At 43.3% G+C, this 25349-nt stretch overlaps 1 protein-coding gene across 2 annotated transcripts in view; it reads right to left on the bottom strand.

Moving 5' to 3' along the window:
• Positions 1-25349, bottom strand: part of LOC138569646 (uncharacterized) — a 1436407-nt gene that overhangs the window by 855868 nt on the left and 555190 nt on the right. For both annotated transcript variants that reach the window (XM_069647797.1, XM_069647798.1), the window contains exon 17: positions 20024-20179. In XM_069647797.1, coding sequence (XP_069503898.1) covers positions 20024-20179 — 156 coding nt within the window. The remainder of the gene's footprint in view (positions 1-20023; positions 20180-25349) is intronic.

The raw sequence follows: 25349 nt of genomic DNA, 5'->3' as shown, positions 1-25349 counted from the left end.
CTCCAATTCTAAAGTGTTTGCTTAAAGGAGGTGCTAACACACAATTTAACAGCCAAAAATAAAAAGGGATGTAAGGCTTTCAATCAATCATAATCTCTGGTATTGGTCTTGTCAGCCATCAATACTATTGTTTGCAAACAAGCCTTAGTGTGCCATTGACGCGCGAGTCCTGCCTAATCTGCTACACCACATGGCCTAATAATAACTGTGGTGGCTTGTGTTCCAGTGCAGAGGTTCCGTGGGCGAGCACTTCAAACTAAACATCTCCTTTGGCTCTGCAGGACCAAGACCAATTTGCCTATCACTAGCGCCATTCAGTTCTGGCACAGACCTGCTAAATAATTATGCCATTGGATGCTGCCCCGAGCAATGAAAGCAGTGATGATTCATTCTAAAGTCGTGCCTCAATAACCTTTTGGTTTTACATGGCTCCCCCTCCAGAATTATTTGTTTCCTATACTAACCTAATTTGTTCACTTACACGCCAGTAGGTAAACCCTCAGAATATATACTTTGAATATAATTTACAAGGTTCCTTAGTCAGTGATAGACCTGCTTCATCTATCTATCTATGTACAAACTGCAATGCAGTAGCTTCTATCTTTGAAGAGAAAAAACACAGCTGCTCCTTCAGAGGCTGATAGAAAATGCAGCATTCAGGTTGCTCATCCCCTCCTGTCTTAGTGTGGGAGCAGCAAACAGAGCTGGCAGTGGGTTTAATCCCCAGGGAGCTTTTGCCACCAGTCTCCAGAAGGAAAAAGTGGAAGTAGGAGTAGAATCAGCACACCCTGGATGGTGAAAGAGAGGGAGATAAACGTGTGGCAAGCCTCCTCAATGTTGAAGAAATGTGTGCACCACCACCCTTACTCGCCCATTCCAAAGCTGGGTAGAAGCTGGAGACATCTCATTCCAAGTAACAGTAACCATGGCGGCGAACTCCCTACACAGTAGAAACATAAGACCCACAAAGGCCGCTCACCTACAAAACATTGTGGTGCCTTACAGTAGTTCCCCACTGCTATTTTGCTCTGCTGTAATTTGCCCTTGGGGGCCTCCAGTTGTGCCTGTTCCTAGAACTCTTCTGCCATTGTGTTGCTACACTGTGATTTCGGCCTATGTGCTGCCTGCAGTGGAATTTGCACCTACTGCCGGGAGCTCACAGCTCCCCCACAATACCTCTGTACCAAGGTATACCACTGGCAGGATGTCCACATGGCTACACCAGATAATATACTTCAAATGCCCATTTGTGCCTCTATTGCCTGCTACCCTTACAGACTGGCCCACATTCGACTTTATTCATATACTGACTTAGTCACCCATATACAGCATTTTAGTCTTTCCAACACATCCCATAAGCATTCACTATTCCAAATACATAGCGAGAGTATGTGAAGCTAGTTACCCATTTAGCCTTTGATATATAGTTCAAGCCTTCTTCAAGGCAACAAGCTCAGCAAATTTGTGCCATGTACACGTCTGGGAACTGTCCTCTCTAAATCAATGCATTCACAATGCATAAACCAATTTCACTGGCTAAACACAATACATAAACACGACATGTCCTGAGCCCAGAATGGGACATGGTGAACAAATATTGTTTTCTATATTACACTCTTTCTATGCCTATACATCAGCGTATAAATCAACCGCATTGAAACACATGGCTGGTGGCGGGATAGATAACAATGTAAATGCCGGCTTGGAGACTATTGGGAATATGGTTAGAACCATTGCATTTACTGCTCGTGAGTCTTGTAGAAATCTCCATATACCTCTTTCTGTCTTCTTCATGGATAAAATAGGAGTATTGTCTGGACTAGTTGTGGGGACGAAACTTCCTTGCTCTAATAAAGATTTGATCACCACTGAATGCCTGCTTCTGCCACTGAATCGAATGGACATTGGGGGCCTCATTACGACCAAGGCGGTAAGTTACCGCCTGGGTCGTACCTTTACCACCATGGCGTAAACTGCGTTTACGCCATGGTGGTTGGCGGACTTACCGCCCCATTCCGAGGTGAGTGGGGCGGTAAGTCCCCATTAACCCATTTACCCTTCCCCATTCCCATTTTTGCCCCATAGGGCATAATGGGAGTGGGGAAGGCGTTAATTACGCCACCGTAAATTACGGTGGCGTAATTAACAACAAGGTCCCTTAGCGCCATGGATTTTAACACCTGCTAAAAGCAGGTGTTAAAACTTCCATGGCGCTAAGGGACCTCGGAATCAGGCGGTAAGGGTCGGCGCTGTTTACGCCGCCGTAAACCCCTTACCGCCTGGGTCCTAATGAGGCCCTGGGTCTTTATTGATAGGGGCAGGGTGGAATCAACTTAAATGCAGTGCATATCAGCCCCACCTTATTTGCATGTTGTGACCATAACCTCTGGGGCACCTTTAACAACAATTGCTCAAGATCTTTCAGCTTCTTTACACCGGCCCCACCACACTGTTCCTTATGGGTTGTCCTGTCTGAAATGTTGCTATCACTTTATTCTCATGATCGTTTGGAATATCTAAGACTACTCTCTCTAGAGTACAATGAATGAGTGCACCTCAATTTACACAACAAGCCTTTTACTAATACATTTTCTGGTGAAAAACAGTTTAGGTGAAATGCGTGTTGATGTAAAATTGGATCAATGGACGCTGTTAGAGTTTTTGTCCTGTGATGATTCACTAGACTCTTTGCAATTCATAAAGCTTTCACAGTTTTGGATTAGAATGAAAAGCTCAGAAAATCTTTACATTTAACTTGTGAATGATATGCACCTGTGTCTATTATGCAAGGCCATACTTGAGCTACTAGAATCAAGAGAGATGTCATTTTCCCCCCTTGTATTGTTGTTTAGCCTGCAGCTCGAAATTCTAACAGTTCACTTTTGGAAAGTAGGAGGCAGAGGGATCAATGGTTCCTGCAACTTAACGTTGAGGCAGATTCAGGCAATCAAACCTCCAGTGTACTTCCGGTTTGCAATAGTGGCAGGATGCATTTCTAGTCACAAAACGACCTTGATTACGTTGTGAGTCAAGGACCGCACCACTGCGACCTGTATCCCTTCCCCTTGGTTGTCCAGTTTCTCTCATGGTTACTAGCCTCCCCCTCTGATCGCTTTCACAAACGCGGCCCATCCCATCCTTTGCTCCTGCTGTAAAGAATTCAATTGAATTGACATAAGCGTGCACTCAATTAGTTCTTTCTTCTGCTCTTGATAATAAACACAGTGATTCACTACAGAAACGAAGTTCTGACAGGGGCTTTGTTTGCCACCCCACACAAATACTCTTCAGTTGTGTATGCTGTTTTGAAAACAACCCTTAAACAAAAGCACATGATATTACTTCCTGTACTTTCTCAGCTGGTATATGTATGCCTGAATGATGTGTTAAAACAATCTTGAAATGTTCGAAGTAGTCTGCAGGACACTTATCTTTCTTCTGTTTACAGTTACGTATCTTTCACCAATCTGATTTTTTTGGTCACACTATTGTAATTGTCTTTATCAAAGTGTCTTTCGCTTTCACCAATTGAACAGCAGTTCCCATAGCCACAGCAGGTCAACAACTCCTTTGAGTTAACCGTTTGCCTACCTTGGCTGGCATTATCTCCCTTATGAGCTGGCTCATATCAGCCAAAACACTGAATCCATCTTCTCAACCCCTACGTAAACATTTCTGGTTACTCCCTTATATTCAGAAACTCTTTAGACAAATTCCTCAAATCCACAGATGTCCCTAGGGATCGTACCATTGCTAGGCTAACAGCACCATCAGCACCCACTCCTGCTAAATGTCTAAATGGGGCTTGCAAATCAGCATTCGCTGCACCATCGATCATACGCAGGAGGGTGTAGGATGAACTTACAGTGGTAGAGGTACAAGTTGCTTGTCTGGCCAGGTATTCAGCTAGGGGGTGATGTAGCATAGCTATGCCCACTGAGCCCTAGGACAGCATTTGCTTGCACTTGCACCTGCACAACAGACAAACTTTCAGCATAGCAATTATGCCTCAGGCGTGTTGTGCCTAGCACCTCAAAAAGAGCTTCCTCTTTTGCAGCTGTATCATTATTTGCTAGTTATGGGTATATAGCAATGTAATCAAGTTATATAGAGTTTTTGAACTAGACTTTTCTCCTGTCTCTTGACCTTTCATTTGGTTCTACAGTTTCTCTGTTTAATTTCTTAGATATACCTTTGGGTATCCTAAACACTTCAATGCTGTCTCCACTACTCGCTTCAACACTCCTGCAAAACAGTTCAAAAGGACTCCCCACTCTGATGGCTTTATTGTCTTTCCCTTAAGCGTGTTGAACATTGTAAAGTTTAATCAGGCCAAATGTCCCATCTACTGGGAGTTGCTGACGTCTGTCTACCTTCATCATGGAGGTTCATTTTCTTAAGTATCTACAAGTCTCTGGTCAATACTTAATGTACATAAAGTATTCAGCTGTACATCTCTGTATGGAGTGCTAGGTTCCTTTTACTGGTTCATCCCTATTTCTTGTACCAAATGATTTCCCCTTTTCAAATAATTATGTTTCCCCCTATATTAATCCCTATTTTATAATAGCTGACCCCGAACTTGCTTTTATTCTGTTGTATTAAGACAGATCTGAATAAAACAAGATACATTTTTCATAATTGTTCACACATCAGCAGATTTGCTTATCTGGCTCCACCCTCAGGTCTCTTCTATCTGTTTCCTTGGCCAACTATAGTTCCATTCCTTATTTTTCTGTGTTGCTTATGTCTCCCAAATGTATTCTATCATTCCCCTTTGTGGCACTCATCTACCCAAATTTATCCTACCCTTCCCGCCTCGCCCGGTGCTGACCCTTCAATTAAATAATGCAAGTTTTGTGCAGCCCAAACATGAAACACCAATCTTCGTGGGCAGTTCTCTCTCAAAATGCTGTAAACAGAAGAAAGATAAGTGTCCTAGCCAGTCAAGTGGCACAGAGAGTAGAGCGCTCGCTTTGAGGTCGATAAATGAGCACCACACACCGTGGGTAATAATAAGCAGCGCTCAGATACCTGAGGGTTCGTAGCGCTATATAAGTGCCAATTATTATTAGGTGTAGAGGTTTCAATTAGATCTCTTACCTATCCTTTGCGTGCACACAGGGGCTCGAGGGGAAGTAGTCCACTATTTTTCTTACTGCCTCAGTTGGGCATTGCAAATGTGAGGCACGACAACACTAACTTGTAGAAACCCAAATCCATCACCATATAATCCAATAAACAACATCAGGTATCAACGGCAGGGACAGGATTTGTTTCCATACATTTGTGTAGGAATCAAACTGGCATGGTATCCCTGTCCCAAGGATGTGGCCCCTATGCACAGACACCTCAGGGTTTTCTATAGTATTTTGCAAAATTAGCTTTATACAGAAAAGTCAGTATAATACATTTATTTGGTTTATTTGGTTACATTACCAATGAACTTTCTAACAGAGCATCCTCTCACCTTGGAGGGGCGTGGCTTTAAAGCACCATTCAAGACTGGTATAAGTCCATGAGGCCATAACCCATGATAAAACCACCGTTCTAGTGGATATTTCTATTACAAGTAATAAGACCTGAACATGTACCTAGTGCCCACGTGACTCTTATTAGCTAAGCATGCCTTACAGTGAGGATGCAGGGCACGTCACAGGGCATACCTGTACCCTAGACAGAGCCTTACATCATCCTTCCATGGCATAAAGGCTCTCAAGCATGTGCCAATCAATCAAGCCTCACACTGTGACAACTTGATGAACATTGCTGCAGTCACTGCGCAGTAATGGCTCTCGTTCTGTTCTGCCTGTGGCTGAGGTACATCTGCTGCTCATCAGCTATAGAAATCCTGTTGGCTATAGAACTGAAAGAGATACCTGCATTCATAGTGCATGCTAGCAACTGTGGATTTAAGTGCCATATTAAGCCTAAAGAGAACTGAAGGAGAAAAGCACTTTCGTCTTCCGGCTAGTTGATTTGGTTAAAGGTACCAGCTCGAGTCAAACAGAAGACAACAGGTCATTTATGTTGCATGCTGGTAGATGTGACTCAGGGTACACGCTTAAGTCCAAGAGATGTGAAACAAGACATGCATTTTGCACGCTGTTACACATATTCCAAGATGCCAGTTCATGCCTAAGAGAATTGAAAGAAGGCATTCATGTGGCATGCTAGTAGATGTGGTTCGGAGGCCAGTTCAAGTCTAAGAGAAGTGAAGCAAGTCATTCAAGTTGCATGCTGGTAGATGTGGTCCAGAGGCCTAAGGGCCTGTGCACGTAATAGAAATTGAATTAAAAAAAAAGAGGCAGGTGAAAGTCTAAAGGAAGTGAAGCAAGTCATTCATGTTGCATGCTGATAGATGTGGATTAGTGAACCAGCTCAAGGTGAAAGGAACTGAAGCAATTAATATGTGTAACAGGTTGGAAGAAGTGACCCTAAACCTAAAGGTAAACTACTGATGTTGCACACTGGCAGACGTGGTGAGACTATGTCAAAAGAGAACTCAAGATAGTCTTTCTTATTGCATGGAAGCAGAGAAGACTCTAGATTGGCAGCCTGTTAACCAAAAGGAACTGCATGTGGCAAGATACATTTGGGTTCCATGACCAACCCAGAACTGACAAACCAAGTCTGCACCCTAGTACAAACAATTATTTTTTTCTATCAACATTTCCAGTAATGGCCTTTTTGTTGAAGAAGGAATTGACACACAAAACATTGGTCAATTCTGAGAAAGATGTATCGGAACTTGTGATCAACAGTGAGCACATTGCTTGCATACAGTAAAGTATTAACATATCTGGTGCTGCCCTGGGGAGTCAACATATGATGGAAATAGCAGAGGCAACAATTGGCACCCCTTTTGATATCACATATTCAGTTTAGTCAGGATATAAGGTAAAGTATAGTAAGACGTTGTTTTACATTGCGATGAGGTACGTGTAATTAGTACGTCCAATCAAGTTGCAAAAGTCAATCACTTTAGGGAAATGCTGAGGGACAGTATTGATTATCAATTAATGACTTGCAGAAGGGGGGCAAACTCCATCTCATAATAGTAGAACCCAGAGCACTAATCAAGTTGATGATATTGCCAACGGTTTTGATTCTGACGTGATAAATATACATTACTGTAAGCAATTTTTCACAAGTCAAATTAGAAAGAAATATTAGCACATAGGTGTAAAAGAATACAAATTATAGAATTACTTGGAAAAACACGCTTTGTCAACCAACATCAAGGGCATGGTGGGACCTTTACATTTTATGAGCCACAATCAGGAGGCTACACACCTTTTTGAAACCCCTATTGTCGACTGAAATTGACGTCTCATTCAACTGATAGTTCCTAATACTGGAAAAATAATAGGTTTACATCATCACACCCTAAATTGTAAAACGTCGAAAGACATTACTACGGTATTCAGTAGATAATGTAGGAACTATTGAGGAGTTTTCTGGCACATGGTAATCTGATAATAAAAGGTTGCATGAGTAAGATATATTTTCCCCAGAATTAGGTATTGACATCAATAAAGATAATTAATGTGTGCTTGATGCACAGCAGGGATTTGCCCTTTTGGTCAATGAGGCATTGACACATAATGGGCTAAGTTGTGTGGGAAGGTGACTGCACATTGAAGTAAGTAATATTCTTGCCAAACGCATCTCTTTAAGTCTAACATACCTTGTTTTTTATAAAAATGTGGGTGGTATTTGGGAAGTCTCAGGCGCTAAGATCGGTAGCTGACATAGGTTTCAAAATATTTACAGACAAGGATTGTTTGGAATTTATTGCGTACTTGCATACAACTTTGTCATCAGCCTCTCTCGATAGTCTGTAGGGTATCATTCTGAACTCGGTACAATGCACTCTAGAACATGCTGCTAAATACGGGTAGGGTGGGGTTACCTCTGCGATGTAACTGACCCAAGACATTCTGTCATAGTGTCACATTGCATCCAGAAGAACAAGTTACTTACCAACTGGTAACGTTCTTTCGACTGGATGTTCCTCCAACGTATTCCACATCTTTGACACGTAATGTGCACAGTTGTGGACATTACATGTCAAAGATGTGGAATGCGCTGGAGGACACAATCTTTTCGAGATAGGATTACTGAAAACACTTCTGTGATAAAAATAAATCAGTCCACATATAGGACATGAGCTAATTTCATAAACAATAAACAGTCAAGTAGTGTATGTTATACTGCAGTGGGTGTTAGATGTATTATTTTGGCAGGAAACCCTATCCAAAGATTTCTCTGTTGTGTGGGGCGCCTCTACGTCATACTGTGGCTATTGCTTTTATAGAGCTACAGAGCTGGAACTTTTATGCATGTATTGTGTTTTTTTCTGCGTCTAATGTGACACTCTGTTACCACCACATTGTATTCATCTCTGACCGTCAGAATTCCGGATAAGAAAAAGGGAAAGGTATATGGATCATGCCATCCCTATCTGCCTAGCAGATATTCAAGTCACTCAAGCCAGGAAGCGCCAATTCACTATGGAGCCAGTAGAACAATAATAACAAGAGTTTAAACCTTCCTATTGAAGACCCTTTTTAATTAACAGTTTCCGGCTTGGAGTTTGAAGGCTCTGTCAATTTCTTCTAACAGAGACACTGACAAAACCGGAAGAGGTAGAAATGCATTTGTTGACTTTGTTATATCAACAGCAATACTGTATGGATGTCTCTTGTCCCTGTGGTCAACCTGGATCTTCATTTTCACACTAGAACAGTTGATTAAATGAATATCGCTGGATCCAGAAAATAATTTGGATGAGATAAAGTGGGGAGAAGATATGACTTTGATATTTTTTCTCAAAAAGTTGGAAAATTCTGGGCATCGAGACAGTGTAAACCTTAAATAATATCATGTGATTATTACTATGTTACCTGACCCTAAATGTACCTATGTGTATGAAATGTTCCATGTGCAGGCATGTTGCTTGGCGTAAACCAAACTGGTTCAGTTTGTAAAGGCTACGACCACGGGGTGTGGCTAGGTGGAAAAAATCCAGGGCTACACTAATGTCGGGACTTGGGGCTAGCCAGCCTTTTGGTTTTAGCCCCTGAGCATCTATTTGGGGCTACCACCAAAAGACCAGGGGCTGTAGCCCTCCCCATCACCCCCACACCCTAGCGATGCCTGAGCTACGACTTAATCACAAAACCTTCCACTGGTTATGCTGCCTGAAATGATCAATCCATGGCTGGCCAAATTTTTAATAAATAAAGGCGGGGAAGCGGACCGGTTTCCCACAAATATTTCCTTAGGGAAAAAGGGGAATCAGCGCAGAGCTTGCTCTCTGGACTTATTGTGTGTGGTTTGCAGGAAGTGGAAAGCCTCACAGTGCCACATTAAGAGACAAAGTCAGTACACAAGAAAGCCCGGGTTACGAAAAATATTAAAAAACAGAAACAGGGATGTGAAGAAGAAATTCAGCAAGTTGTCGCGAGACAGCAAACACCTGGATGGCGATCTGGCCTTCCTAGGGCAGGAAATAATCATAGTTTCAGATTGCTTCCCTAAGTCTTCTACTGCTGTTCAGAAATGTATCGGTTTTCCCCACCATAACCGTGTACCGAATCCATGGACATTGCATTTACATGAGATTTATTTTCATTCATTCCACTGCAAAAAACAATCCATTATCCTGTGACCACCATTACATTTGCAGCCAAAATACACATGCGTTTTCAAAGCGGTCTGATAATTGCAATGAATCAGTGTAATGGAAACATGACTTGTATTGTTTTCAGGTGCCGAATGCACATCAAACTGATTCTGAAAATGTAATGTTGTGTACCCCAAACTGGTGTATTGTCCTGATAAAAATCAGTGTTGCACCATGACGACTTAGTTTGAAGTGAATGCATCCAGCACGTGCTGCCTTGCGTTCGGTGCCCACATTCTGTATTCACCTGTACCCCTCTCTTACCATAGAAAAACCTTTCTTCAATGTCTATGGGCCTGATCACGACCTCGGCGGTAACGCTAACGCTATTAGCGCGGGGGCTATTAGCGCGACCGCCGTAGCCCCCGGCGCTAATAGCGCGCGATCACGAGTTGAGCGGACTTGGAAGTCCCCATTCCCCATTGAGCCCATTCGGGAATGCCCCATTCCCCATTGGGCTCAATGGGGAAAATTCGCGATCTTACCGCCGGTGGATTTCCCGCCGGCGGTAATAGCGCAAATTTTTGGCAGATTTCCCCCCAGCCAAGAGCTGGGGTGAAACCCGCGCTGAAGCCCTGATTCGACAGACCCTTAAATCCGGCAGTAATAACGCTACCGCCGGATTTAAGGGTTACCGCCGAGGTCGTGATCAGGCCCTATGTCTTTGAAACTATTGCTGCCCTCTCTCACCATTTGCAGCTCATTCCTGATACTTGGCATAGACCCCATGCAGTGTTGTCATCTTGTCGCCTGCTTTCCGGCTACTTCCACTCCATTTGGCACCAATAGCATCCCTGTTGAGTGCTTCATACATTATCTACATCTTGGTGCTTGTGCATTCTTTCCCAGACGCCCTTGTGTCCCTGCTCCTTGTTGCCCATGATCTCATCCATTCCCCACATTATTCATTTCGTTCTCTGCCCTCGCATTAATCCACTCGAAATCCGTAAAATCTTACTTACCCCTCCCTGTCTACCCTACCCTTACTAACTTGCCCTTTTAGAACGTGCTTCCTATGTAGCAAGTCCCATTCTACCCCTGAGATGTTGTTCCGCTTCAATCCACATTTTCTATGTTTTCCAGAAACTTGGACCTCCCGGGTCAACACTGCCACACCTACTGCCCTCTCTACCACCTCTACTGCCTCTAAGCATACCCCTCGCCCGACAGGTCAGGGAGAGTGGTCTGTATTCTCTACTACTCGTCCTTCTCTCCTACCTCCCCCCAGCTGACCTGCCTTCCTTCTAGTCTTTTGAGTATCACTGGTCTTCCTTCAAGGGACCTTTCCCTGTCACTTTCCTCCTAATCTACTGTCCTCCTGGCCCAGTCAACTCATTCTGAAACCATTTTGACACGCTTCTTTCTGTCCTTCTCCCCTTAAATATTCCCTTTATCCTCCTAGGGGATTTTAACCTTCACCTTTCCTCGGTCCATTCCTCTGTCCCCCTTATTTCTATTCTTGACCCCTACCTTCTCTCCTCTGTCCCTACTCCCCTTTCCCACATTTCTGGCTCTTGACTTATTTGTTTTTCGACTCTGCTTTCTACTACCTCTGTCTGTGCTGTTCTAGTCTATTCCTCTGACCATCATCTCCTTTCTTTCTCTATCATTCCTGCTCCCACTTACTCTCTTCCCCGCCAACTCCTTTCTTTGTCATGATCTTTGTGTCTTTGACACCCCTCCCTTAGATATTACCTGCACTTCCTCTCTCCCTTTACCTGATTTTGCTTCTCTCCCAGCTGACTCTTCTGCATCTTCTCTCTCCGCTTCTCTAACTATGACTGTTTACTTCCTATACACTGCATCTCTGTTCTTACGCACTCGAAAACCACCTCAGCATTGGCTCACCCCTCAGCTTTGCACCTTGCGGTGCATTCTCTGGAGGGCCGAACACTGCTGGTGTAAGTCTCTTGCAACTTTAGAATCTATTACTCTCTCTTCTCCTCATTCTGACTTTGATGCTGCTCTTCTCTCTGCCAAATAATCTTAATATTCTCAACTTCTTCACTCCTACTCGTCTCATCCATGTCGTCCCTTTCCAAATCTGTCTCGTATCCTCTCTCCTCCATCTCCAAATCCTGTTCTCTCCTCACCTCCCTCCACTGGTGATCTAGTGATCTAGCCCTGTACTTTTCTTCTAAGATCACCCTCCTCTGTACCACTATTACACCTTCTGTATCCTCTCAATCCTCCTCTTCTCTACCCGCATCCTCAGCTTCACTCTCTTCCTTTATCCCTCTCTCAGAAACTGACACTGCTGCTTTACTGACCAAGGCACACTCCACTTCTGCCCATATCAATCCTCTCGCATCAACTCTCATTATGAAAGTTTATCCTCTTCTTCTTTCCTTTCTTACTGCTCTGTTCAACACCTCTCTCTAGACCTCTGTCTTCCCTTCTTCCTTTAACCATGCTACTAATCTTCCTGTATTGAAAAAGCCCACTTTGAAACCTTCTCTTCCATCTAGCTTCCATCCATCATCTCTTCTTCCCTACCTTTCTAAGCTCCTGGAGCAAGTCGTGTATTCTCAGATCTCATCTTTTATTACTTCCTATTCATTGCTTCCGAAGTTCCAATCCGGCTTTCGCTCTCATCATTCTACTGAGACTGCTTTACTTTCAGTCTGTAAATCTCTTCTTTGTGCTTAATATGCGAAACACTCCTCACTTTTAATTCTCTGTGATCTATCAGCAGCTTTTGATTCTGTTGATCACTCTCTTCTGCTTTCCTACCTTTCTCGGCTCGGCTTCCCTGGCTGTATTCTTAACTGGATTAAATCCTACCTCTCTAATCGAATGTACTCGGTCTCCTGGGCAGGCAATATTTCTCCAGCCCTACCTCTCCATCACAGTGTTCCACAAGGCTCTATACTGGGGCCCCTTCTCTTCTCTCTCTATACCTATCGTCTTGTGGCTATTACCTCTTTTATCAGACTATCCCACCATTTTTATGCTGAAGACACACAGCTTTTTCTATCATTTTCCTCCTTCTCTCCTGAGATTCATGCTATCATATCTTCATGTCTACTGGCCATTCAATCATGGATGGCTATCTATTTTGTTTACTGCTTGTAATGTTTCAGTCTCCTTGATTCCTCCCTTTCCTTTTCTCAGACTATTACCTCTCTTTCTCGCTCTTGCAGAGCTCAACGTTTTAATATCCGTAAAGCTAGAACTTTCTCACCTTTCATGCTGCTAAGCTTCTAAATTCTTCTCTAATGTTCTCACGTCTTTTCTACTGCTTTTGCCTTCTTTTTGGTCTCCCCATCTCTTGCCTAAGTCCTCTTAGATCTGTCTACAGCTCCTCCATCCCTCTCTTATTTTTTATTTAACTATATCTCTTCTGAAATTTCTTCGCTGCGTTGTCTGCCATTTTACTATCGTCTTAAGTTTAATTTTCTCTGCTTAGTCTTCAAGTATCTTCACAATCTTTCCGCCCACTATCTGTCGTCTCTTGTATCTTTCCATTGTCCTACTCGTTCTCTCCGCTCACAGTCACATTTCCTTCTCAGTATCCCTCGCCCCCTCCCCCCCTTGTGCTCAGTCCCATCTTTACTCTTTTGTTCTGCTAGCCCTGCTGCTCTGAAATGCGCCCTCATTGGCTCTTCGTACTCTTCCGTCATATTCTCTTTTTTTAGCCCACTTCAAAACTATATTTTAACCTCTTAAATGATTTACTACGTGTTTTTTTTTCATCTATGCCGACACCTGATGTACTGTCCTAAATTGTTCAGCACATTGGCCTTAAGTGCTCTAAACGTTCAAATAAAATACAAATACAAATTTGACAACTGTATTTATTAGATGTACAAAGAGATTTGATAAATTAATTTGTATACAGAATATTTCTATGATTTCAGTTTCCCCATCCCTTTTTGAGACTATAACAATCCTCAAACACCCCCTGTAAACTCCTGTAACTGCGAATGTTACTAAGTCCGCAAAACACTCCGATTGCCCTCTAATATAAAATATAAATAATTCTCGAGATAAGGGGAAACCATTCAGACATGTTTCGTTCACAGCAATCTTAAGGAATGACCTTTGACAGCTGTGAAGGAACATTCCTTTCTATCCGAAAGCTTTAAAGTACATCCCACTCAATTCAGAAGAGGATACTTTCCCCCTCTGGCAATCATCTTTTGCAACTCACCCAAAACGAAGTTATATTTATAGTTGATAAGAGAAAGGGGCACCATGTGTTCATATACTTACAATGGGCCGTAAAAAATGAATGTTCTGACACAAGTTAATGAGAAATATTCTCAGGGGTCTGGTTATGTCAAAAGTGTCCAAAACTGGTTTCTAGTCGCTAGGAAGCCAAAGACCGGCAATGAAGAATCAATGCCTTGAAGAAAAGGTTTTGGTACAATTCTCATTTCTGGCTTTGCTGCTGGATCATTTGGTGGCAGGCCGAGGCTCAGTGAGGGTCTCAGTGTGCTAGCACGGGTGCAGAGCATCGGATGATACTCAAGAGCATTGAGGATTGAGAGTCAGAACTACAGACAGTCCAGAAGAATGCTGTGTAGCGATCAGAACGGTTCTGTGTGATATTACTGCATTTTAAAGACCAAACTCAAAAAAGACCGATTTATTTGGCCTTTTTTTGTGTCAGCTTTAAAATGCAGCAGTATGACCTGCTCCCAAACACCCTACCCGCACCAAGGTGATCCCTTCCCCACCCCCACCCTCTCCCGCTGGGTTGTTATGTAAAACAGGGGAGGTTACCCCCCAAACCCTCCTTTCCCCACCACCCCATTCCCAGCACAACGCACATCAAGTCCACACACATCTGTACATGCAAACACTCACGCAGACAAACACTCCCGCAGACACACACACAAACACTCACCTGTTAGCATGTCAGTCCCTGCGCGCACTTGTGTGGTGCAGGGGTGCCAGTTCGATTTAGAATGAACGCTATGTGCCGTCACAGAGCGGTCATTCTAAATTGATCTTTTTAGTTTTCGGTCAAGTAGTACCATCAGAGCAGTGCTTCTTCCAGATTATACTGCTGCTTTTAGTAGAAATGGGCGTGTTGCTTTTACATGCATGACAGCTCTATCCGTTGGAATCAAAGTAAAGACGCGTGGTTTTGCATCAATTTCCTGCATCAGCATTCTGGGAAAAATAGCGACAGCTCACCACAGATCCAGAGTCCAGTCCAGATCCAATTTCAGCTGAATAACAACTAAGACCAGTGTGTAGAGATGCACGAGGAAATTGCCCCACGTTTCCCAGGTGCACGCCCGTAGGGTCCCTCTCAACCAGCACGGAAACCAGTTTAAACACTTTCCTCTCCTGAGATTCTCATTCTGAAAGGTCTTCTAGTGGAGAGGGGGGATATTGTGGGTGGACTTGCCACACCCTGATAATAATTGCCCTTGTTGTCCTTCTATGTCTGATCTTGGACTTCAGAGAGAATTGGAGTAGATGGGAAGGGGGGTTGGGAAGCCAGATCTGACACCAGTTCACAGAGGGGGTTACCTAGCTAACAACACTATACCCTGCACGGAATTGTGACAGGTGACTTTGGGCTGGTGTGAACATTCTGTTCTCTGCCTGCATAAAGCCTCAAAGTATCTTTTGTGATAATTTGGAAATGACAATCCTGACTGCTTTTCCCCATAGGTAAACATGTCCTGCCTGTTTAGAAGTCTAAACAAAAAATACGTCCCAAGAGAGAATTAGACTGTATATTTAATTAGAGCACAAAGCACAAATGGGAAGCTTCGTGAAGCATCCCCAGGAGTACATTAAATGTACCCTTGGAAACAGTGGTAATTTACTCAGGCGTAAATTACTCCAAATTCTCATAAGGATTTACAAGCTGTTGCATGTTTTATATCGATTTGTTCAAAGTTCAGCAAAGTTGAATGTCTCCAAATGTTAGGGAGATGTGGGTGTGCCAAGGGGGGACCCTGAATGAAGTAAAGGGGAAAGCCCACAAACGTGTCATCTTCTGTGTATTCACAAAACGTTAAAGTTGCCAAAGAAGGCTCTGTGAATGTATGTTATGCCCGAATGTACCTGTTGTAAGTGATTGGTTTGAGATGTGAAAGTGAATGCAGGCGTATGTAACTGTGTGGAGCAGGAGGGCATATGAAGAAATATTTTGGAGTGAGAAAAAATATATAAGATTTTGGGAAAATGTAAAAATTAATTTCTGACAAGTAGTAATTTACAGGAAGTCACAGCACCAAATTATGGCATAAGGGGGGATTTGTGTGAGTTATCTGAAATTCACAGACGTTTTCTAACAGTAGTAATTTACACTTGTTTTTTTTAATGAGGTTATGACCATTCTTTGTGAATCATCCCCAATTCTTAGCAAAATCATAATTTCTTACACTTGTAATCTTTTGAGGCAATGCTTCCACCGTGTGCCTGATAAAGTTGGAAACCTTAGAATATAATAAATAATACATGTATTTCCAAATGCAGTTTGATACACAATGGCGGAAGCTCTCAACGTGACTGGCAGTTACAAGTCACAACGGACAAACGAGCCCCCACTTTGTCTAAAAGGATTCAGAGGAGTCCAGGACAGCTTCCATGAGGTAGTAAACCCTTGCAGGGAAGTATAGCTGGAATACTGGATTGTACATTTCAGAACAGAGTCCAACACATACATCACGCTAAATAAATATATGTATTCATGCAGTTACTGAAACGTAAATGGGGGTCCAGAGTCAGGCAAGAAGGGATTGCTAAGGAGTCCCACACTCCACTGGTCTCTAAGCCCACATGCATCGCCACAGGCTATACTTTAGCGAGCGTATCACGTGTCAGAAAATCCAGAGATGTCTTGCCTGCCCATCATGTTGCACAACTAGAGCATTCACCCACTCAAGCGATCTGCTCTGAGTCTATACAACCCTGTTCCACAATCATCCTGTGATTGCTAGATACCTGTGACAATGACTGTGACTGTGGAGTCCACAACCTATGCCATCATACACATACATAACGCACAAAAGTACAATGAACATGTCTCCGTCCCAGGTTTCCCCGCTGTCTCTCCAAAGGCTTTTGTGCATTACCTACACGAAGATGGGTGTACACATGTTCGTAGCCATCGTTCCTAACTGTGACGAGGTGGCTCACCACAAATAACCACGCTTACTTCCAAAGTAGTTTTAAGGGTGTTAATTGGGACTTTACAGATAGTTTAGGTGAAGGGTTCTCTGGGAAAAAGTAAGGGCCTGCTGGGTTCTCTGGGAAAGTCGGCGCTAGGAACCCCCCCCCCCCCCTCTCTCTCTCTCTCTCTCTCTCTCTCTCTCTCTCAACTACCATGGCCTTTCCTCCTCCCTGCCCCATTCGTCTGAAACTCTTTCTGGAATCTAGGGTGACTTCTCTAAGAGGTTGGCTCACTGTGTTCCCAGGGGTCTTCTATCTTTCTCTGGCATAGTACTGCTTAGTGTCACCGTGTTCCCAGGGGTCTTCTATCTTTCTCTGGCATAGTACTGCTTAGTGTCACTGTGTTCCCAGGGGTCTTCTATCTTTCTCTGACATAGTACTGCTTAGTGTCACTGTGTTCCCAGGGGTCTTCTATCTTTCTCTGACATAGTACTGCTTAGTGTTCTATAGCTGTTAGGGATGGGGCCGCCTTTCACACTGTAGCATTTGCTCTCCTTAAACACACAGGGCCTCATCACGACTTGGGCCGTAACGGTAACGCTATTAGCGCGGGCGGTATTTATCCCTACCGCCGAACTCCCCGGAACTAATAGCGCAGGATCACGAGTTCGACGGTAATGTAAGTCCCATTCCCCAATGAGCCCATTCGGGAATGCCCCATTCCCCATTGGGCTCAATGGGGAATCTTCGCGCTAATACTGCCGGCGGATTTCCTGCCGGCGGTAATAGCGCGAATTTTCGGCAGATTTCCCCAGCTCAGAGCGCTACCGCCGGATTTAAGGGTTACCGCCGAAGTCGTGATGAGGCCCACAGTCTCACCCGACCCCTCTCTGGACTGGTCCCCGAAATGTTCTCCTCCTGCCATCTGCTGTCCCTCCAAACTCTCACCCCTTCTTTCCACCTCCACCATTGGATCTTATTTCTCTTCTTACTCCTTGCCTAACTACCCAGTTTTCCTCCCACTACCATCCTACTACCGTCTTTGCTGTTATACTTTCTTGCTTACGACCATTCTACGATTAGGCCTCTTGCTATTCTTCTGTTATAATCTCTCTCTCTCTCTCTGCTCCCACCACTGCTCCTATTCTCCCACTCCCTGCCGCTCTTATTACTCTCCCTCTGTTACTATTCCCACTTTGTTATTAACACTATCACTATACTATCTGTCTTCCCTCTAGTATTATTCTTCATGGCCGTTTACGACTGCTACTACTTACTACCTCTCTCTCTATCTAATACTCTGCTACTACCACTACCACTACCTCTACGCTTTACTCTCCACTCACAAACACGCCGCACACCCCCTCTCCCCTCCCCAACAGGCTCTGCACTCCTTTTTCTCTCGTCTCCTCTAGTCTTCTCCTCTACTCTTCTTCGATATCCTCACCACCTCTTGTCCTCCTCCAACTAACACACTTCACACGCTCACCAAGCTTCCCTTTAAATACCCCACCCTCTCCCAGGATTGGCCAATTTACCTTACCAATCACTTATCTTCCTTGAAATGGCGGGACAGCGGAAGGCTTGGCGAGGGCTGATCAGGGCTTGTAAGCCATGCCCCCTTTCACCAGGCTGTCTTGCAGCATTTAAACCTGAACCATGCATCCCACAGCGAAGCACAACCCATCGCTGAACACACCGAGTCCTGTGCCGCCGCCTTCCAGATTCCTGCTCCGAAATGTTCATCTGGGTGTTCCGGCAGCGGCCCCCGCTGTAGCTCCTCGAGGCTAGTGTTATGCTACAGTAGGGATGCCACCATCAACAAAGGTAAGGTGAGGGGGGTGAGGGGGGCATGCCCGCACACTCGGGCACCGCAGCATGTTTGGGTGGGTTTCACTCCCTCTCTTGACAGGGCCTGTATGTATGCAGGCCCAGTCACATAACACAAAGCTGCCAGAACAGCAAAACACAGCAAAGGCTTCTTATGGTCTGGCACCCAAATTAAAAAATACTGATACATGGACAATGTGGAGTAAGTATAGTGAAATAATGCAAATCATATTAGATGCAAAAGGGTGTATACATAAGAGGTCTCCAAGCACATGTGCAAATTATGCTTGTAAAAGTGGCACTGGAAACGCCAGATTAAAGTTCACATTTAAAAAGTCTTGTAAAGGCTTAAGAAAGAGCACTTCCCATAAATGACAGAAAGCAGTGTAGCAGAACTTTACCAAAACAAACTAAGATTCACGAATAAGGCAGTTTCCTTTCAAATTTTAAATGCAAATAGAAACACGCAGAAAAACTTTTCCTTCGTTTTAAAAAGAAATGGTGTTTACAAAGTGTGATGTATAAAAGGACCTATGCTTTTCTTCGGTTCTATATAATATTTATAGCCTAGTAAATAATAAAACAGACATATATCAGGTAAAAGAAAAATAATAAAAATATATATAAATAAATATCAGGTAAATATAGTTAAGATAACATATTTTGACAATACAAGTAATGTAAACGTTAAAAATAAAGATAGTTCACATTAGGAGAATGTACAAGTAACTGAATGTATTATGTTACTCTTCGTAGGTCTGACAGAGAATATGAATTGTGCTTGAAATTGTGTTGTGGGCTTTTTTGATGCAATGCCACTGTACCTGCACAGCTAAGATCAGAACCCTTTCTTTTGCCCCTAGTTATTTGAATCCGGTTTATGGTCTTTCCATCTAATGCCATTCCATTGATTTTTTTCCATTTAAAAACCTTGCATCAAATGCATTTTCTTTTAGTTTTTTTTTTGGGGGGGTTCCCCCCCCAAACCCTGTTTTTTTACCCTTTATAATTCACCTAAACAAAAATTAACCCTTTACCCTGCATTAGATGGAAAACATTTGATGGAATGGCATTAGATGGAAAGACTAGATACCTTGAATCCATAAGATTTACTTGCAAAGCAGAGGAACTCTGCAAATCTCAAAAGGTTCTTCTTTTCCTACTCTAACCTCCGTACATTCTCCATGTTGCTCCTGGGCGAACATGCTTTCTCTAGGGTTTGATCTGTTTTTTTTTTAAATTAAACGTAAGGCTTGCTATAGTTCTCATCTTAATTTTTTGGCTTGTTTTCAGAAACAACACTTTTGATCTCTTCATTTTCAATATTCCTTATTTTTAATGGAGTTACTTTTCCTGAGTAGCATGTTTTCACGCTTCGCATGAACTCACTTCTACTCAGAGTGGGCACAGGAGTTGCGTTACCTTTAGAAGCTTGACAGCCAGCTCTGCCAAGCTCAAGGAGTAGTGCTTCATCTGCCGCTTCACTTCCTCGCAGTCCAAGAAGCTCAGCTCATGACCAAATATCTTCACGCTGAGTCCACATTGCAGCTCCTTCTGGTCCCCGGCACCGTCAGTGAACTGGAGAGATGGAAAACAGACACAGATTCAGAGAAGCGTGAACACTGAGCTGCTCTAACGGTTGCCAAATTGCCATCAACACTGTCCAAAGTGGGTCTACTCATGCTCGAACCCCCGGACTCTTGTTTTAAAATCCAAATATCTTCCTTCACTTTCCTTTAACTGAAACCCTAACCGGAAGCTATGGATCATTTATCATAGGTCACTTTTTAAATATCTGTAGCGAAATCACTGGGAATCAATTGGGCAAAAGTTATAGTTAAATATATATAATTCTGCACGTGGGATTCGAAAGAAGTGAGTGTTGGTCCTATGCAACACTCTCTCCTTTAGCAGCTGACAGGTTGCTTGGTTTCACCAGATAAATGGCAGCTAACTTAGTCGGATATGTAATTAGCACATCGTTTGAGTTGCACGACGGTTTGTGCAAACTTTGAATGAACCTTTGAATGGCTCTGCAAATCGCGAACTTTGCTAAAAATGTTCCACCAACATGGTGGTCGCTATTTTGCCGCGTGGTCCAACATGAAGCGCATTTTAGTAGCTTCTGGATAAGAGTATAAGTTGCAATCTCACGAGCGCTCTTGCACACAGCTGTGGTCGCCTCCACTTGTGCTATACCGCATTCGCACCTGGCTGCCATGCTGAATGGATAGGGCGGCGGATGGAGGAAAAGCAATTTGCAAAAATAACCGAGCGCACGCGTATTATTATTGCTAAAGAACTGACTGCATTCGACACAAACCAGCTGTCTTTGCGGCGAACGAACAGTAACAGTCTTGCCACTAGTAAGTATATACACTGAGCTGATATATTAGGCGTAGCATTTCACAAATACGAGGCACTGATAGTTAATAGCCATTGCGCACTGTTATTTCTGTATTTGTCTATCAGACTCAAGTTAGACCAGTTCTGGAGCGGTTCACAGTCGGCAGGTGAACAGGAGGCGTTCACTGCAGCGGTCATACAAGCCCATGATTAGCGCGACAGTAGTTTTACCACACACGCTCAGAAAACAAATAGAAGATACCTGAAAAGTTGACGACCAATCCCCAGGTAAATAACGAACACGGAGACATTGGGGGTCATTCCGAGGTTGGAGGTAAGGGATTACCGGCGCCTGTAAGGGCACCGATGGCGGTAATCCCTTACCTCCGTATTCCGAGTTCCCTTTGCGGGTCCCTCTTTACCTCCTGCTTCTAGCAGGAGTAAATTACGGGACCCGCAAAGTGACCTTGGAGTAAATTACGGCACCGTAATTTACGGTGCCGTAATTACCTCCTTCCCCATTCCCATTGAGCCCTATGGGGGCAGAAATGGGGATGGGGAAGGGCTATGGTAAATGGGGAATTACCGGTCCATACAACCTTGGAATGGACCGGTAATTACTCCATTCACCATGCCGGTATTCCATGGAGTAAATAGCTCCATGGTTGCCAACCATGCAGCTATTTACTCCATGGTGTAGTCCTAACTCGGAATGAGGGCCATTGGCTGTCTGCTGTGCTCGGTTATTTAATGACGAATACATCCATATGAAATGGATTCATTGTCTAGATGACGAGTCTATGGTATGTCCTGGTAGAGTCAAAACAGGGTCTGACTATATATTCAAAATTACGGAAATGGTTTGTAGTAAAATTAAAAACCTGCATACTGGAATTGAAAATAAGTAGTTGAAACAAGAAGAAAATCTAATTTATTATATTTATTCCACTCTCTTGTTTCAGATGGCAGATACTGCCATGCAATGGCTAGTTGCAGCCATTGATATGAACCAAACCATTCCTCACAAGCCTATAAAAGAAATCTAAGGTTAGTGAATGTGTCCACCACACCGAGTTCAGATCACAAAGGTTTCATTTTAGCCTATTATAAATATTGTTGTTTTTATGTTTGATTTTAGAAATTGGCACGTGATTACTACACACGGGACTGTTTCATGACCAGCCTGTGCCTGTACATAACGTCCTGAAGACGGGCTCAGCAGACTACGAGAATCTGTTTTAGTCTATCACGTGGTTTAGTTTTCTGAGACCTAGAAACACTAATATGTGTCGACCAACTTAAGGAGAAACATCAATGAGGTTTTTTTAGAATGATCATGTACCTCACGTTCCCTTCCTAACCTCACATAATGGCTATCAATGTCAAGATTTATCTGTGACATTGGTTGTGTTTTTTCGCTTTACTAAACAAGTGATGTGTGATGGAAATGCTACATTATGCATTTTTAAGACGTTTTTATGTTTATGTTATTGATACTGTATACAATGGATATATGAATATTAAAATATGTTTTTTTGTAAAATATAGGTCTGTCTAATTTACAAATGACAGTCTCGATTCGGTGTTAAGTGTGGACTTTCACACCTGGTATGTGTGAAGAAAGGGTAGCTGTATTATGGAATTTCCTTGATATAAGGTTGCCTGGAGATACATTCTACCGTTTAAGCCCTCCCAAAAGGAGATCTTTAATCTACGTTTTATTTTAAAATTCTTTATTGAGTTACATTGAAAATATTTCTACTATTGCAAAGGGGTTGCCACGTTTAATAATTTTTAATATTCACATCCAAGTTTTATTTACCTTTTCTGGTCCAAAACTCCATACAGCGTTAGTGCTTTCTCACTTAACTATTGCTCTGGCCTTCATGCATACAATCTCTCTCTCCCAATCATTTTAATATTTTTGCGTTTATATTTTTGGAGACTTTCCTATAGTACTTATTTCCGATAGCGTAGTTGTCTAACCATCTTCTTTCGTTTTTCAATTACATTTTCTCTGCCTGGTTTTCAAGTGTGCCCATTTTACTTTGTATCTGCTTCCCTGCTCCACTTTACTAACTTCCTCTGTCCTATAAACCACCTCAAGATTCTGCTTCTTTTGACTTCTTGGGCATGAATTCTAAAGCAAGCATTCTGCGATGTGTGCATGCTACTGGCCAATTCCTAAACGACTTTCAGCAAGGGGTTATCGACATTGATTTCTGAGTCTTACCTCTGATGTTTTGGAATGATTCAGTGCTAATCAGTTAACCGGACTGCACAGAGCTTCATACTTCCAGACAATGGATGTAGGAAGGCAGATGAGTACAGGAAGGCAGATGAGCGCACAAAGGCAGATGAGTGCAGGAAGGCAGATGAGCGCAGGAAGGCAGATGTGCGCAGGAAGGCAGATGAGCGCAGGAAGGCAGATGAGCGCAGGAAGGCAGATGTGCGCAGGAAGGCAGATGAGCGCACAAAGGCAGATGAGCGCAGGAAGGCAGATGAGCGCAGGAAGGCAGATGAGCGCAGGAAGGCAGATGAACGCACAAAGGCAGATGAGCGCAGGAAGGCAGATGAGCGCAGGAAGGCAGATGTGCGCAGGAAGGCAGATGAGCGCAGGAAGGCAGATGCGTGCAGGAAGGCAGATGAGCGCAGGAAGGCAGATGAGTGCAGGAAGGCAGATGAGTGCAGGAAGGCAGATGAGTTTGATAGGAAAGTACTTGTCATGGAGGTTATGAGTGTTAAGGTGGAAACATCACTATCATTCTTTTCTGCTATGACAGATGCTTATGGCTTAGATGTGGCATGTAATGGAAAGTAAAAGTACTGTCATGCATATATTTGCTGCGTCCTTATCTGCACTCCGTTGCTCTAAGCACAGATAGTCACATATTCAAGCATGTTGCTCATTTCACCTTTTCAGTGCAGGTTGCTCATATCAGGTGACCGAATTTGGCTCACATACTAGCAAACACGCCTTCCCAGACATAGCAAATCATACAGCATCCACATCCAGCACATGAAACAGCTGAACCAATTGCTACAGCCCTGGCCACTTCTGACATAAAGTGTCATTTAGGTAATGCCCTTCTCCTTCAATGCAATGTACTGTTTATTAAGTATGTTCAGACTACGGTCTGGCGTTCTCCTTGGAAAGTTAAAGCGCTTCAAAGACGTGCAAATAACAGTTAGGATCTTTACGAATATCACATAGCATAACGCATAACATAACATTCCTTCTTACAATTTGTTGCACTATTTATACTTTGAAGGACTTTGGCTAAAACACTATAAACACTATAAATCGCTGATTGGCTGTTAATAAATATGATATGCTATGGATCATGTGGCCTGCTATTCTAGTGGAGCTTCCAAAACATGCATTAAAAATGAAATGGCTTTGTCTCTTCAGAAATATGTATCACAAAGACAGTCAGGGGTGACATGTACGCGTGCCCTAGGTGGCACATGTGCCTGGATACAAAACAAACAAACATAAACATGGATAAGTAGTATTAATACGTATTAGCTCCTGCTTATTAGAAAACACAACCCTGTACGGATGCACCTATTTGTATGCATTTGGGTGATTTTGGGGTTGGCAAAGGCCACCATGAAATCGGTCAGGTTGCAGCAGAAGGACCTTCTACACTATAAAAGCATTATATGATGCCATTTTAACCTGTAATCCTGATGGGTGAAAAGTCACGTGTTTAAGACTTCCTGAGTGCTTGACGACGGCAGAGTGTTGTTGGCTGCGTCCAGGATTTTCAGTGGTGGGTTGTGATGTTGGGAGGGGCGCTTGCTAACAATGAATGACAAGAGAGCAGGATGTTGTTTGCTGAGGGAGCTCCTGAAGCATCTCAGACATGTTAAGCTGGCCTTCTGTGTGTAGGCAGGAGGCATTCTGGTTTGTTTTCTTTTGTCTACAAGGAATCCACACCTACCATCATCTGTCAACCATTGACAATTCAGGCTGTCACTGCAGATTCAATACACCTACTAACGAGCATTGGCAAAGCCAAAAATGGCCATGGGATCTACTTTTTTTCAGGCACCGCTATAATGGTACTACCTAGACATAAAATGGCCAAAAATGCCAAATAGTGCTCGTACATGGGCATGTTATGGCACTGCCTGGCAAATGCCTATACAAAATCCAATGCTTGTTTTTTAAATCAGGAATTCGGTGCAAGAAACAGATGCAAGTACATCGATATTGCTCATAAATCAAGTACCTGAAGGCACACTTGCTTAAGGTGGTTTCATCACATCATGACCTAATTTAGCTGGTTTATAGATGCAATCAGGCCATTACATTTCAGAAGACTACTCAGAAAGCACAAAGTTAGACTGAAATAGATCCCAGGGGGATGTGGTTTGGGTGCGGAGGGGCATGCCG

Source organism: Ambystoma mexicanum, chromosome 2q (genome assembly GCF_040938575.1).
Source record: "Ambystoma mexicanum isolate Mex_15411 chromosome 2q, UKY_AmexF1_1, whole genome shotgun sequence".
Taxonomy (NCBI): domain Eukaryota; kingdom Metazoa; phylum Chordata; class Amphibia; order Caudata; family Ambystomatidae; genus Ambystoma; species Ambystoma mexicanum.
Note: the sequence above shows the minus strand (reverse complement) of the source record. Positions and strands in the feature narration are given on the sequence as shown.